A 12,054-nucleotide genomic window follows, 5' to 3' on the forward strand; every position below is an offset into this window, starting at 1 on the left:
TGTATTTTCTAAAAATGAAAATTGATATTTTAATGGTAAACATTGTTTGTTTAGAGCCAGTTTTACTTTTGCAAAATTGAGTTTGTTTGCCCAAAATGGAAAGTGGTATTTGATAGAAAAATGTGTATTTTCACAAATTAAATATGCTGACAGGCAAAATATTGCAGTTCTAAAACACATTTAAAGTTGATAGCTGAATGATAATTCAAGCTGAGTTGGGGGGAATTGCTAATGAGGTTATGACTTTTTAGCTGCAGAGCATGTGCCGATTTGAATGTTACTTCGTTAGTCAGGTGGAATCATTTAATACTGAGAAACATTTTCCTCATATCTCTTCTGGTAACCTTGTCTGGAATGCTTGGTTGTCACTCCTAATAATTCTGCTTAGGGAGGTCATAGTGTAATTTTAACATGTGTTATCACTATTTTAAAGGATAACATTTGCTAGTAGCTCAGCAGGACTTTCCTTGAGCAGAAGCAGCTCTCAATACAGAAAAGGTTGGAGACCCCTGCCCTGGATGTTGCCAGTAGTGAATTAGAAATGGAATAAGGAGGAACTGGGACAAGAAACCGTGAAGAAACACAAGAGCCCTGATCCCAGGAGGATTGTGTAGTTGTTTGTAAATTTTGTATTTTTTTTTGCCTTGATAGCTGTAGAAATAAAATGCTTGTTTTTTTCATAAAAGTGAGTATTTGGCTGGACAGGATGTATCGCTGCTGCTGTGTGCATTTTGAGTTGTGAGCTTATATCCACACCTCCCCTCGAGGGAGCCTTGGACTGCTCGGACCATATTACCTTGAGAACCAAGTGCTGAAGGAGTACTTAGCCGAGTTGCTCAGAATTCATAGTAGGACAGCCCCCAGGACATCAGGAGTAAAAGATGCTAACCCCCACGGTTGTGCCCTGTAACCCATGCTTGCCCTATGACCCACTGAAAGGGATCCTGGCAATTAGTAAATAAAAATCTGCACAAAATGTACTGTTCTAGATACATTGCTAAAAGCAAAAAGAACAAAGGAGGGTTGTGTGGAAGCAAGAATGGCAATGGAAGTTGGGCGGGTAAGAAGCAAAAACGGTAACTGAGGAAGGGTGGGCGAGGGGAAAACCGTAAGAAGAGCAGTTAGTATGCGAGGGAGACAGCTGGAAACAAACATGGATTACCGTAGAGTGCTTAACCTAAAAAGTCCTGCAGCACCTGAAAAGGGAGCAGTGGAAGGACACGAGTAATACATCCACGCTCCAGCGACAAGGCACACACCAGAATAGGAAGGCAAGTCCACAGAAGCTGTCAAATAAGAAGCAAGCACATAAGAGAAAATAAAGCTAACCAATGTTCAGCAATAGGTTGGCTCGAAGTCCACTTTAAGCTAAAACTATGCCTTGCAACAGGCAGTGCATGCATTGTCTTAGACGAGGCCTACAAAAGTAATTCCCTGAATACAAGCAGGTGAAGGTCATAAATCATCCAATCAGATTACATTGAGGAAGGGTTGCTCCAGAGGCGGGACAAAGAAAGATTTAGGAGAAAACATATGCTACTGAATAGGAAGCAGAGACATTAGAAAGACAAGAAAGCCGTCCAATTCAGAGCAAGGAGCTCGCCTAATGTCCATTATATATTTATGTTTTAATGGGTTGGAAACAATAGATCTTCGACCGCAAAGAGCTACAGCTGCTGGTGGGCGAGGTCTTCAAACAAAAATAAAATGTACAAATATTAAAGCCGTGGTTCAGCTTTTAAGTACTCAATAAATGCGAGATAGCGTGCAGGATTCTTTCCCAGGCAAGACCTTCGCCGGAGGTGGGTAAACTTTGATGTAGTAGTAAGTAAACACAGTGGCTGTCTATGTGAAAGCGCAAGAAAGCCCGCAAATGAACGAGTGATTAATCACACCCGTAGTGGATCCGTGGCCGCAGCCTAGCCCACGAAAACTTGCCGGAAATATATCGAGCCGAGGGAGAATGCAAAAGAAAATAAAACTGTGATTATTAGTTTGACAGACCTTGTAGGCGTGCGCTGTGTGTATCAGATCGGATGAGCTTGCTGGAGGAGGGGCCAGCAGGCAGGGACACTCATCGGCTGTTTGTTGGAGGGCGGCGATTCTGGGGTGGAGGGACGGGGCAAAGATGCAAGTTACAGATCATCCAGTTTTGTTTTCTTTTCAGCTCAGATCAGCTGAACTCTTCTACCTTAACGTGCACCCCGCTGAAAGAGTGGGCAGATCACGCACATGAAAACGCCCATTCTGTACTGAAAGACCCACGATCGCCTGTTACAGGCTGGAGAGAGAGCGGGAAGCCGACGCCTGGAGTGTTTTGCTTTTCATTAAAGGGATAGCGCCAGCGCGTCACTTTTGGACAGAGGCTAACTAGTGCTGCTGCTTGCAGCCCGAAACGTTTACTATCGGAATAGGAACACACGCGCATTTTTGTAGGACTGCTTTTTGTCTTCACCCTCAGCCGTCCCCAAACTCGTTAATTCCACGTGCATTAAGTTCCGCGCTGGGCTGATGCCGCTCCACGAGTGGTGAGACTACACCCCTTCTGGCGGCCCCTGCTCTCCGCGGCTGCACCCATGCTTCTGGCCGGTCTCTCCGCTTGCGCGGCGGCGCTGCTGGCTCTGCACCTTGTGCAGCGGCTCTTCTTCCCCTACTTCTGGCTGGACCTGCGCTACCTGCTGAAGGTGCTCCTCGCCGGGGTGCGCGTGGAGCTCTACAAGCGCAGAGGCCGAGTGGAGACTGTACTGGACCGCTTTCTGGCCGTGGCAGAGCGCGTGCCCGACAAGACATTCCTGATTTTCGAAGGGCAGAGCCACTCCTACCGGCAAGTGGACCGCAGGAGCAGCCAGGTGGCCCAGGTCTTTCTCCGCCATGCATCTTTCAAGAAAGGGGACACGGTGGCCCTGCTCATGAGCAATGAGCCCGACTTTGTGCACGTCTGGCTGGGGCTGGCCAAGCTGGGCTGCACGGTGGCCTTCCTCAATGTGAACGTCCGCTCAAGATCGCTGCTGCATTGTTTCAACAGCTGTGGTGCCTCGGCGCTTGTGGCGGGGGCAGGTACGTATGATGTAACTTCCGCAAGTGACTTCAAAGCGATAAAGCTAATTTTAAGAAATGTGAGGTTTATGTATACAAAATAATTGAGATGTTAAGTGGCTTTACTGCCATGTGAAACCGCCAGTTAGCCCAGGCGTTTTGCAAAAATGCACTTCGCATTCCGGGATATGCAGTTTCGCCTTCAGCAATCTACCCTTTGATGTTAAATTTCATGTATTCAAATATTTGACTAAAAGCCATGAGCCTTGAAGTAAACTTGTGTTCCGGATTCTGGCAAGTGTGCCTCTGTTTATGATATTGAACTCGAATCTCCCCGAGATGTGTTAAAGATCACATGCATCCCTTCATTATACAACATGTCAGCCTTATACTCATAGTCATCTGACAGTGTTTACAGCTGTCATGTGGTCACGTGTCGTTTGTGAATCATAACATTACTCTGCATTCTATGAATGGCTTTCATTTTCCCGTCACTGTGCCTTTCGGAACGCTGCAAAACTACCAGTACACTTGTAAGAGCAAAATGCCACTTTATGAGGACACGTATGCAGCAGAACTTCACAGTTAAATACTTCTTATAGCAAAGCCCGCCTAAGTAATACTTTTAAACAACATATCCCCATCACCCTTAAATTCCCCCAACATGAAACCCCCCTAACCAAACAATCCAAATATTCAACATCCTCCCCTTTCATTTAACATCATTCCACACCTGACCCAGTGTTGCTGCCCTATGCTCCATCGGCCAACGACCTCCCGGCAAGTCCCTCAATTCTTCCAGCCTAGTCCCTGAGCCCTGTGTCTGTCCGCCAACCAGGAATATCCTGAATTCTGGCATTTCCCTGCCCCCACCCTCCTTATTTCGTACTGTTCATTCTTTGCTAGTTGGCTGGGCTCCAATAGCCGATGTGAGCTAACACTCGGAACAGCCAGTTCTTCAAAAACCTCAACACCAATGCCGTACAACCAGTTTCTTAGCTAGCTTGTCCCTCATTTCCAGCAAGTAAAACTCGTTACCTAGAAACGACAAATGTACCCCATTCTGACGAAATAAAGTGAAGTCCTCTTTTGAAATAGCCCTGTGCTCGATCAGTCCAATACCTCTCGCCATGCAAAAACCATCCACCGCTCTGGTAACTTTCTGCTTCGTTTTCTCAACCGTGTTGTATTTGAATGGATCTCGCCAATCTCTTCTGGGAATCGGTGCTGTCCAAAAAATAAATGCCCCTCACCAAAACCTCCCAATATTTCATAAATCACTTTTCATTGCTTTTATCAAACCTAAACCCAAAAGCTGCACCAGGTCTTTCTCACCTAAGTGAATTAATAACACATCTGGGTAAGGCCATCCTATTGCCAACTTTGACAACTACAGCAACAATTGACCCTGTTTCATGCACCCCTACATCTTTAAATTCAAAAGCCCAGGTTTCTCCTGAAAGTTCGTGACGACCTACTCTGGTGCCCACTTAATGATACGAGCGCACAGTAATCCAAATTGAAAACATCGCACGTCTTGATCCCGCTACAACCTAGAACAAAGAAAAAATAAGTTGAACAATGTTTAAACCATTGTAATTTTCATATTAATTGTTTTGTATCAAGCACAAGCATAATTCTTGTGATTGTGGTCCAAAATCACAATGGAATAATGTCCACCTCATATATAGGCTCAGCCAGCGCGTTTTGTTCCAAAGATCTGTTCCACGGCGACGGTCTCAGCACACACTCATTAACAGTAGTCCCAAAGTCAGTTGCATCCTCCTTAATGGAGTTTTCCAAAATGTATCTCAGCAAATGGCCATAAAAGCTTCCCACTGCTGTTTGAAGTTGACACCAAAGGAAATGATGGACGGAGTGTTGAACATTGCAAGCACTCACCCCCAGTCAACTGATCTGGGTTTAATCCATCACCGTTCTTTAGCCCACTCTGCCACCCCAGTTCAGACATGGCCATATGCAAATCAGTCTGACCCTGTGCCTCATGGGAACAGTCCAGCCCGAACTGCCAAGCCATGTCTTCCCTGGACCGGAAACAAGCTTCCTAGGACCGGTTTCTGGCATTTCAGCCGTCTTCAGCCAGGCTTGCTTGAATCCAGTGGCAAAGTGAGCAAGGGACTCACGTCTGAGCATACCCTGCCAACTTATGGCGAACAAAGCAAAAACCAAAGGAAATGATGGACGGAGTGTTGAACATTGCAAGCACTCACCCCCAGTCAACTGATCTGGGTTTAATCCATCACCGTTCTTTAGCCCACTCTGCCACCCCAGTTCAGACATGGCCATATGCAAATCAGTCTGACCCTGTGCCTCATGGGAACAGTCCAGCCCGAACTGCCAAGCCATGTCTTCCCTGGACCGGAAACAAGCTTCCTAGGACCGGTTTCTGGCATTTCAGCCGTCTTCAGCCAGGCTTGCTTGAATCCAGTGGCAAAGTGAGCAAGGGACTCACGTCTGAGCATACCCTGCCAACTTATGGCGAACAAAGCAGAAACCAAAGGAAATGATGGACGGAGTGTTGAACATTGCAAGCACTCACCCCCAGTCAACTGATCTGGGTTTAATCCATCACCGTTCTTTAGCCCACTCTGCCACCCCAGTTCAGACATGGCCATATGCAAATCAGTCTGACCCTGTGCCTCATGGGAACAGTCCAGCCTTGACTGGGTGTGAGTGTTTGATTGGTTCTGATGCTCCGTCCATCACCACCCCCTTTTGTACCGCTTTGTTCGCCATAAGTTGGCAGGGTATGCTCAGACGTAAGTCCCTTGCTCACTTTGCCACTGGATTCAAGCAAGCCTGGCTGAAGACGGCTGAAATGCCAGAAACCGGTCCTAGGAAGCTTGTTTCCGGTCCAGGAAAGGCATGGCTTGGCAGTTCGGGCTGGACTGTTCCCATGAGGCACAGGGTCAGACTGATTTGCATATGGCCATGTCTGAACTGGGGTGGCAGAGTGGGCTAAAGAACGGTGATGGATTAAACCCAGATCTGTTGACTGGGTGTGAGTGTTTGATTGGTTCTGATGCTCCGTCCATCACCACCCCCTTTTGTACCGCTTTGAAGTTGACACGCCACATGCCAAAAAGTTATTTGAACGAAATTTATTGGGCGAAAGTTGAGTTTTTACCAAATGAACAGACTTCAGACCACTCCAGCCTTTTCACCAGCCCTTTTCTCATAACAGCTAATATCTGCAACACCAGCAACTGCCTCCTGGTGACAACCTCTCCCTCTCTCTCCCCCACAGCTCTGAATTCTTTTCACGTTTCCACTGGGCACACCAAACCGCTTATGCTACATAGCACTACTGTTGCATCTTTTCCCCAGTGGTCTCTTTTAGATTTTGATAAATGTAACCACAATTTGCTCCCCTTTACAACCTCATCATTTACACCTTTGCCTTTTTAGGTTGCAGTCTACCAGACAGCACAGTTGTCTGGTTTGCTGAAGTCATCTTTGGGACTTTCAGAAAGTTGACCTAGAAATGCATTCCACCCGTTGCCTGCTAGGCTTTGTGGTTTGTAAAATTGTGGTTCCAGACAACGGCGGACACAATGACCGCACTTCCCTGTGTTGTTCCCTTATTTGTAAACTGGTAGTCAAATATGGGTTGAGCGTGCACAAACTGGCTTCAGCACTCGCCGTCGTTGAGTGCCAACTGCTGTGCAGAAAGATGAGAGAATGGGATTTGTGGAGTGGTGCACTGCTCGTTATTATGACCATAGTAGTCAATTAGTCAATGAGCCTTGATGTTAGTAAGTCTTTAGTAATTCTTTATTTCCAAAAAGAGGTTGCCAGCCAACGCGTTTCGTTCATGAAATGAACTTCTTCAGGGCATGTGTAAGCAGTCTTAGTTGATCAGAGCAGTAAGATGGAAAGTATTCCACGCTGGGGGGCCCTCTTGATAAGGGCCTGTGTGCGCATAATCTGGAAGGCGGGCTGAAAGTCTTCTGCTAGACTTTCAGCCCGCCTTCCAGATTATGCGCACACAGGCCCTTATCAAGGCGGCCCCCCAGCGCGGAATACTTTCCATCTTACTGCTCTGATCAACTAAGACTGCTTACACATGCCCTGAAGAAGTTCATTTCATGAACGAAACGCGTTGGCTGGCAACCTCTTTTTTGCTTGCGGTTTGTAATTGACATTTTCTTCCTTTCCGTTTTCTGGCTTTATTTGCTCTCGGCTGTCTGGTTCAGTTTGTCCCTCCTGTTGCCTAAACCATGTTTACAGTATTCTTCCACACACTTGTTTTCTGTAAATCGGCCTTTAAATCTTGTTCTCACCTCTTCACGTTTGCTGAGCATTCAGAGACCGAGGTCAAATGTCAGGTGCTGTCTCATCCTTCTGATTGCTCCCTTTCTGTAAACAGGCCTGTAAATCTTGTTCTTATCTCGTCACCTTTGCTGTGCATTCAAAGACGGGTCAAATGTTAGGTACTGTCTTCTGAGGGCGCTTGTTAACTTTTCTTTTTCTGATTTCAAAGTGATAGTATTTATGTGACAATCTTGTTGGATACTGGGGTAGGAAATAGATTTTTTTTCTAGCACACAGCATTATTTAAATTAACTGTGTAAGTAGGAGAGAGGGGGAGAGGAGTTGGCCTAATGGCTAGGGCGCTCGACCTCAGACCTGGGGAACTGGGTTCGAGTTTCGGTAATGATGCTGAACAGTCCGTGATTCTGGGCAAATCACTTAAAATCCCCGTGCCTAACAAAATATGAATGTGTGTCCTCATGTAACGTAACTGGTGCTATGTAAAGCGCTCTGATACCTGATTGGATTAGGGTCAAGTTCGCGCTATATAAAACTCTGCAAAAAAAAAAAAGTATTTCAAAATTAGGAACACAAATGAAGCACATTTTTTGTTATTTTTGAAGTGTATTGGAACCAAATATTTTAATATGATCTAAACAAATCATCACACTGAGGTGATGCAATTTCCACATATTTTCGTGTGTGCACCGTTTAGTTTTATTAGTAAAACTGTATGTCTGTGAAAATATAATGGTCATTTCAATTGAAAATGTGTTGTCTGTAATTGCCGTGTGCTACCACACCATGCATACTCTACTCTGCACCACTCCACTTTACACCATGCCATTGAACTCTGCACCTCTGCACTACTACATCTTACTCCGCACCCCTGCATTCTCTGCCACTGCACTCTACTCCACTCTGTACTCCACTGCACTTAACTCTGCACCACTCCACTTTACACCACCACACACCATTGCACTCTGCACCATTCCATTCTACGCAACTGCACTCTACGCCACTTCGATATGCCTGTACGATGTCTGGGACGCCATGGTGTAGGGCATTACCACCATCTAAATGTGAGCGTACAAGGGCTTGAACAGCAGTTCTGAATTTGCTTTCTGCAAGAAACGGTTTGACTTTAGAAGAGTTGGTACCAGGGCATCTTAGTGTTTTTTTGGCAATGCGTTCCTTGAGGAAGAAGTTGGGGTCCATGGTGAATCCAAGTGATTTGGCAATTGATGAGCGTTTGGGTTCTAAGCTGTCAAGGGCCATGCTAATGTGCCAGGTTTGCTCTGTAGTTTTTTTGTGGCAAATAGTGTAAGAAATTGGGTTACTGGTTAAGGGGGTGAAACGCTGCTCACACAGTTTCCACAATCCTTGTCAGGACGAGGCACTAGCATGACCCAAATAAACCTGTTCTCAGCCAACTGGTAGCTTGGCACAGAGTAGTCAGGCTTAACTCAAGAGGAATGTGTAAAGTATTTATTCAGCACTGCAAACAATGATAAAGTGAAAACACAACACAGTAAAAATCCCAATTTAGAAAAATAGAGTACATTTTAATAAACATACCAAGACCAAAACAGCAAAAATCCATTCATTGGAACCAGAGATATGCAAGTTTAAAGATTTCGGTGAAAATTGAGCTGTTAAAAATTGGGTCTCCAATGTCCAATCTCCAATGCACCCTGTCCAAGCTGTGAACACAATCCTAGTCAGGCTAAGTCAGATAAACACCCTCAATAAATCAATGCTCACCTTCACTTAACTCAAGAGGCAATGTGTAAAGTATTTGTGAAACACTTAAATAGTAAAACAGTAAAAACACCATGCAAAAATACCATTCTTGGATACAAACAGAGCTTAATTTGTTGAGCAAAACAAGAACAAAATGACAAAAATCAATTAAGGTGAACCGGAGTTATGAATTTTTAAAGTATATCTGCAAATATACTGCTTAAAAGCAGAAGTGCTACCAGGGATATCTAGGCGTGCATGACCAGAGTAAATCCAAAAGTTCAGGCCGACTGCAATGGGGCACAGGTCGTATATAGGCACCAACTGTGTCCCACTGAAAAAGTACCTTGGTTGCAGGATGTGCTGAAGTCAAGGGCGAGATGCAAGGTGTATGGAGGCGATGCGTCGGTTCCGATCCTTAGGGTTCATCCTGATATGTAATCTTTGAGCCGAGCACTCCAAGATGCTAGGTCGTCTAGCAGCACTGGATGTAGGTGATGCATCGTCTTTGAGCCGCTCAGCCAGTGATGCAATGTCCTTGAAAAAGGCGATGCGTCTGCTTCGAAGGAGATGCATCATGTTCAACTGGCGCAATGATGGTGATGCGTGAATTGTCATGATGCAAGACAGAAAAAACACTTACAAGGGCCCTGGACCAGATTGGCACCACTTGGCAGGGTAGGAGCCACAGAAGGCAGGGTCTAGGTCTGTTGCAGGGTTGCTGGAAGTATTTGATGTCCATCAGACTTCAGAACAAGTAGCAAGCAGACAAGCCCTTGGAGTCACACTGGGTTCAAGTGTTGTAGGTCCAGTCCTTCCCACCCAGGTAAAGAGGGCAGCAGGCAGGACAGCACAACAGAAAAGCAGGTCTTCCAGAGCAGCAGTCCAGCAGAGTGACAGTCCTTCATCAGCACAGCAGTCCTTCTTCCTGGCAGAGTATCCATAGGCTCAGAAGTGCATTGAGTTGGTAGGGTCAGAAGTCCCATTCTAGAACCCAGTGGTGCCTTTTGAGTGGGAAAGCCTTCAAAGAGGGGATTTGACATGCACAGAGGTCTTCCTTTCCTGCCCTAGCTCCAGACTCTGTACAGAGGGTTACGCAGTCCTTTGTGTGGGGACGGGACACAACCCTTTCCGGTGTAATTGTGAGGTTGTGCCAAGCTCCTCCGTCCTATCATGCCCTTCATTGCCCTCAGCATGTTGACGGCCCATTAGTCACACCTAAGCTGCCTTTGTGGGTGGCGGTCCAGAGGGAATGCACAAGGCCCAGCTGTCACCCACCACATACATGTATTGGAGACAGGCAGCAGGCACACAGGGCTTAAGAGCAGAAAAATGCCAACTTTGCAAAAGTTCAAAACACAAAAAGGGGACCTGGCTCCATCACACCTTGAGCTCTTATTGCTTTAGAGCCACAAACAGACAACTATTCTTTCTGTTTGAATGGTTTTTTATTTTAACCACTCTTTTTAGCCATTAAATCTTTTGTCAGAATTTTTTTAAAATGTGTGAATAGTGAAGAAACACATTTTTTCAAATGACATACACTGATATTCATAACATTCACTAAAGACAATAATCATAAACACACAACATTAATATGTACAATACTTTTAAACAACATAACCTTGTTACATTTGCATCAAACCATTTAACGACTGCAATGAATCTGTCGCTATTCTGAATTCTAGACCAACCAGGTGTCTAATACGGGGAAATGATTTAGGTATATAAATGGGGGATGGTTTTCATAACAGTACCCTCGCAGAATATAAAAATAATTTTTTTTAATCCTCCGTGTAAGTAGAGAGCCAACGCGTTTCGAGACCCAGGCTTGTAGTATTGGGACTCTAATCAGGGCTTCATAAAAATGGCTGTCAGCATTTTCTAAAAAAAATGACGCAAGAAACAAACATCAGAACGATTGTACCTACATCCAACTCAACCTCCATTATTTAAGTCGAGCCTCACCATTTTATTACCTGATCTGGCCAGTCGTTTGAGAACCAATTTTGTTTGTACGATTCGTGGCTCAACTCGGCTTCAAATTCAGAGAATTACAGGGAGCCTCGTGACCGGTTCCGCTATTGAGGTTTCTTGTGTATCTAAAAACGTATGAAAAAAGTCAACACTGGCGCCATTCTCAATAGTTCATATTAATTGGGGATTGTTTTGTTTTTGTGCGTGCAAAAGCAAATTTACCTTACAACTGTCCCGAGTCTTTCATACCAGGACGTGTATTTCCGCAATGTTGTTATCCTAAAGAAATGGATACACTACATTTGAAACCATTCCAAGCTGCGTAAACAGGACATGCTGGAAGCGGTGAGCGGCGCTCACTTACTTCTCATTAATTTCGCCACATCAATCCTTCTCTTAACCGATGTCAATTAGCCAGTAACTGCAAATTGAGGTCATTTCATCCAAGAGCACTTTCAATGGTGTATATAAAGCCAATGGTCATGGGAATTGTAGTACCTCCATGTAAACCAATCTGAAAAAGTTTGAACTAAATTCTTAACAAATCCTGACTAGTGCATTGTGGGACCTGTAGTGTTTAACCAAACATGACTATGTTGTGGACAGCTCTGTCATCCCATTAAGCCCGGTGACTGCGCTATTGAATTTTAGAATGAGGTAAGCCTCTTTCTGCAACAAAGCAGCATCAATGTCCAGTAAACGTTTAGATGTATCCAAGACCGCTAGCACCGTCCACTTAAAATCCCTTTCACTGTGGGATTTTTCAATGAAGTGTTGAACCATTTGATCTGCAAAAACCTTTTTTTAAATTCTAGAACGATGTTGCGTAATGCGCTGATTAATCTGTTGGTTTGTCTTGCCTACATATATTATTTTGAGCAAGAACAAACAACATTTTTGGATTTACAATTGGTAAACTTTAAATGACGCCATTGGACCTCTTTCTGTGTAAATTCTGACCCTTCTGTTGTGGAGTCACATGCAATACAATTGCCGCATTTATGGTGGCTTATCACTGGTTTA

The 12,054-nt window shown here is 44.9% G+C and overlaps 1 protein-coding gene across 1 annotated transcript in view; it reads left to right on the plus strand.

The window, feature by feature from the left end:
- Positions 1-1,639: 1,639 nt before the first annotated feature.
- Positions 1,640-12,054, plus strand: part of SLC27A6 (solute carrier family 27 member 6) — a 373,836-nt gene continuing 363,421 nt past the window's right edge. The window contains exon 1 of the mRNA XM_085632711.1: positions 1,640-3,057. Within this exon, the coding sequence (XP_085488837.1) occupies positions 2,577-3,057 (481 nt within the window). The 5' untranslated portion in view covers positions 1,640-2,576. The remainder of the gene's footprint in view (positions 3,058-12,054) is intronic.

This window comes from Triturus cristatus, chromosome 2_1 (genome assembly GCF_964204655.1).
Source record: "Triturus cristatus chromosome 2_1, aTriCri1.1, whole genome shotgun sequence".
NCBI classification, from domain to species: Eukaryota; Metazoa; Chordata; class Amphibia; order Caudata; family Salamandridae; genus Triturus; species Triturus cristatus.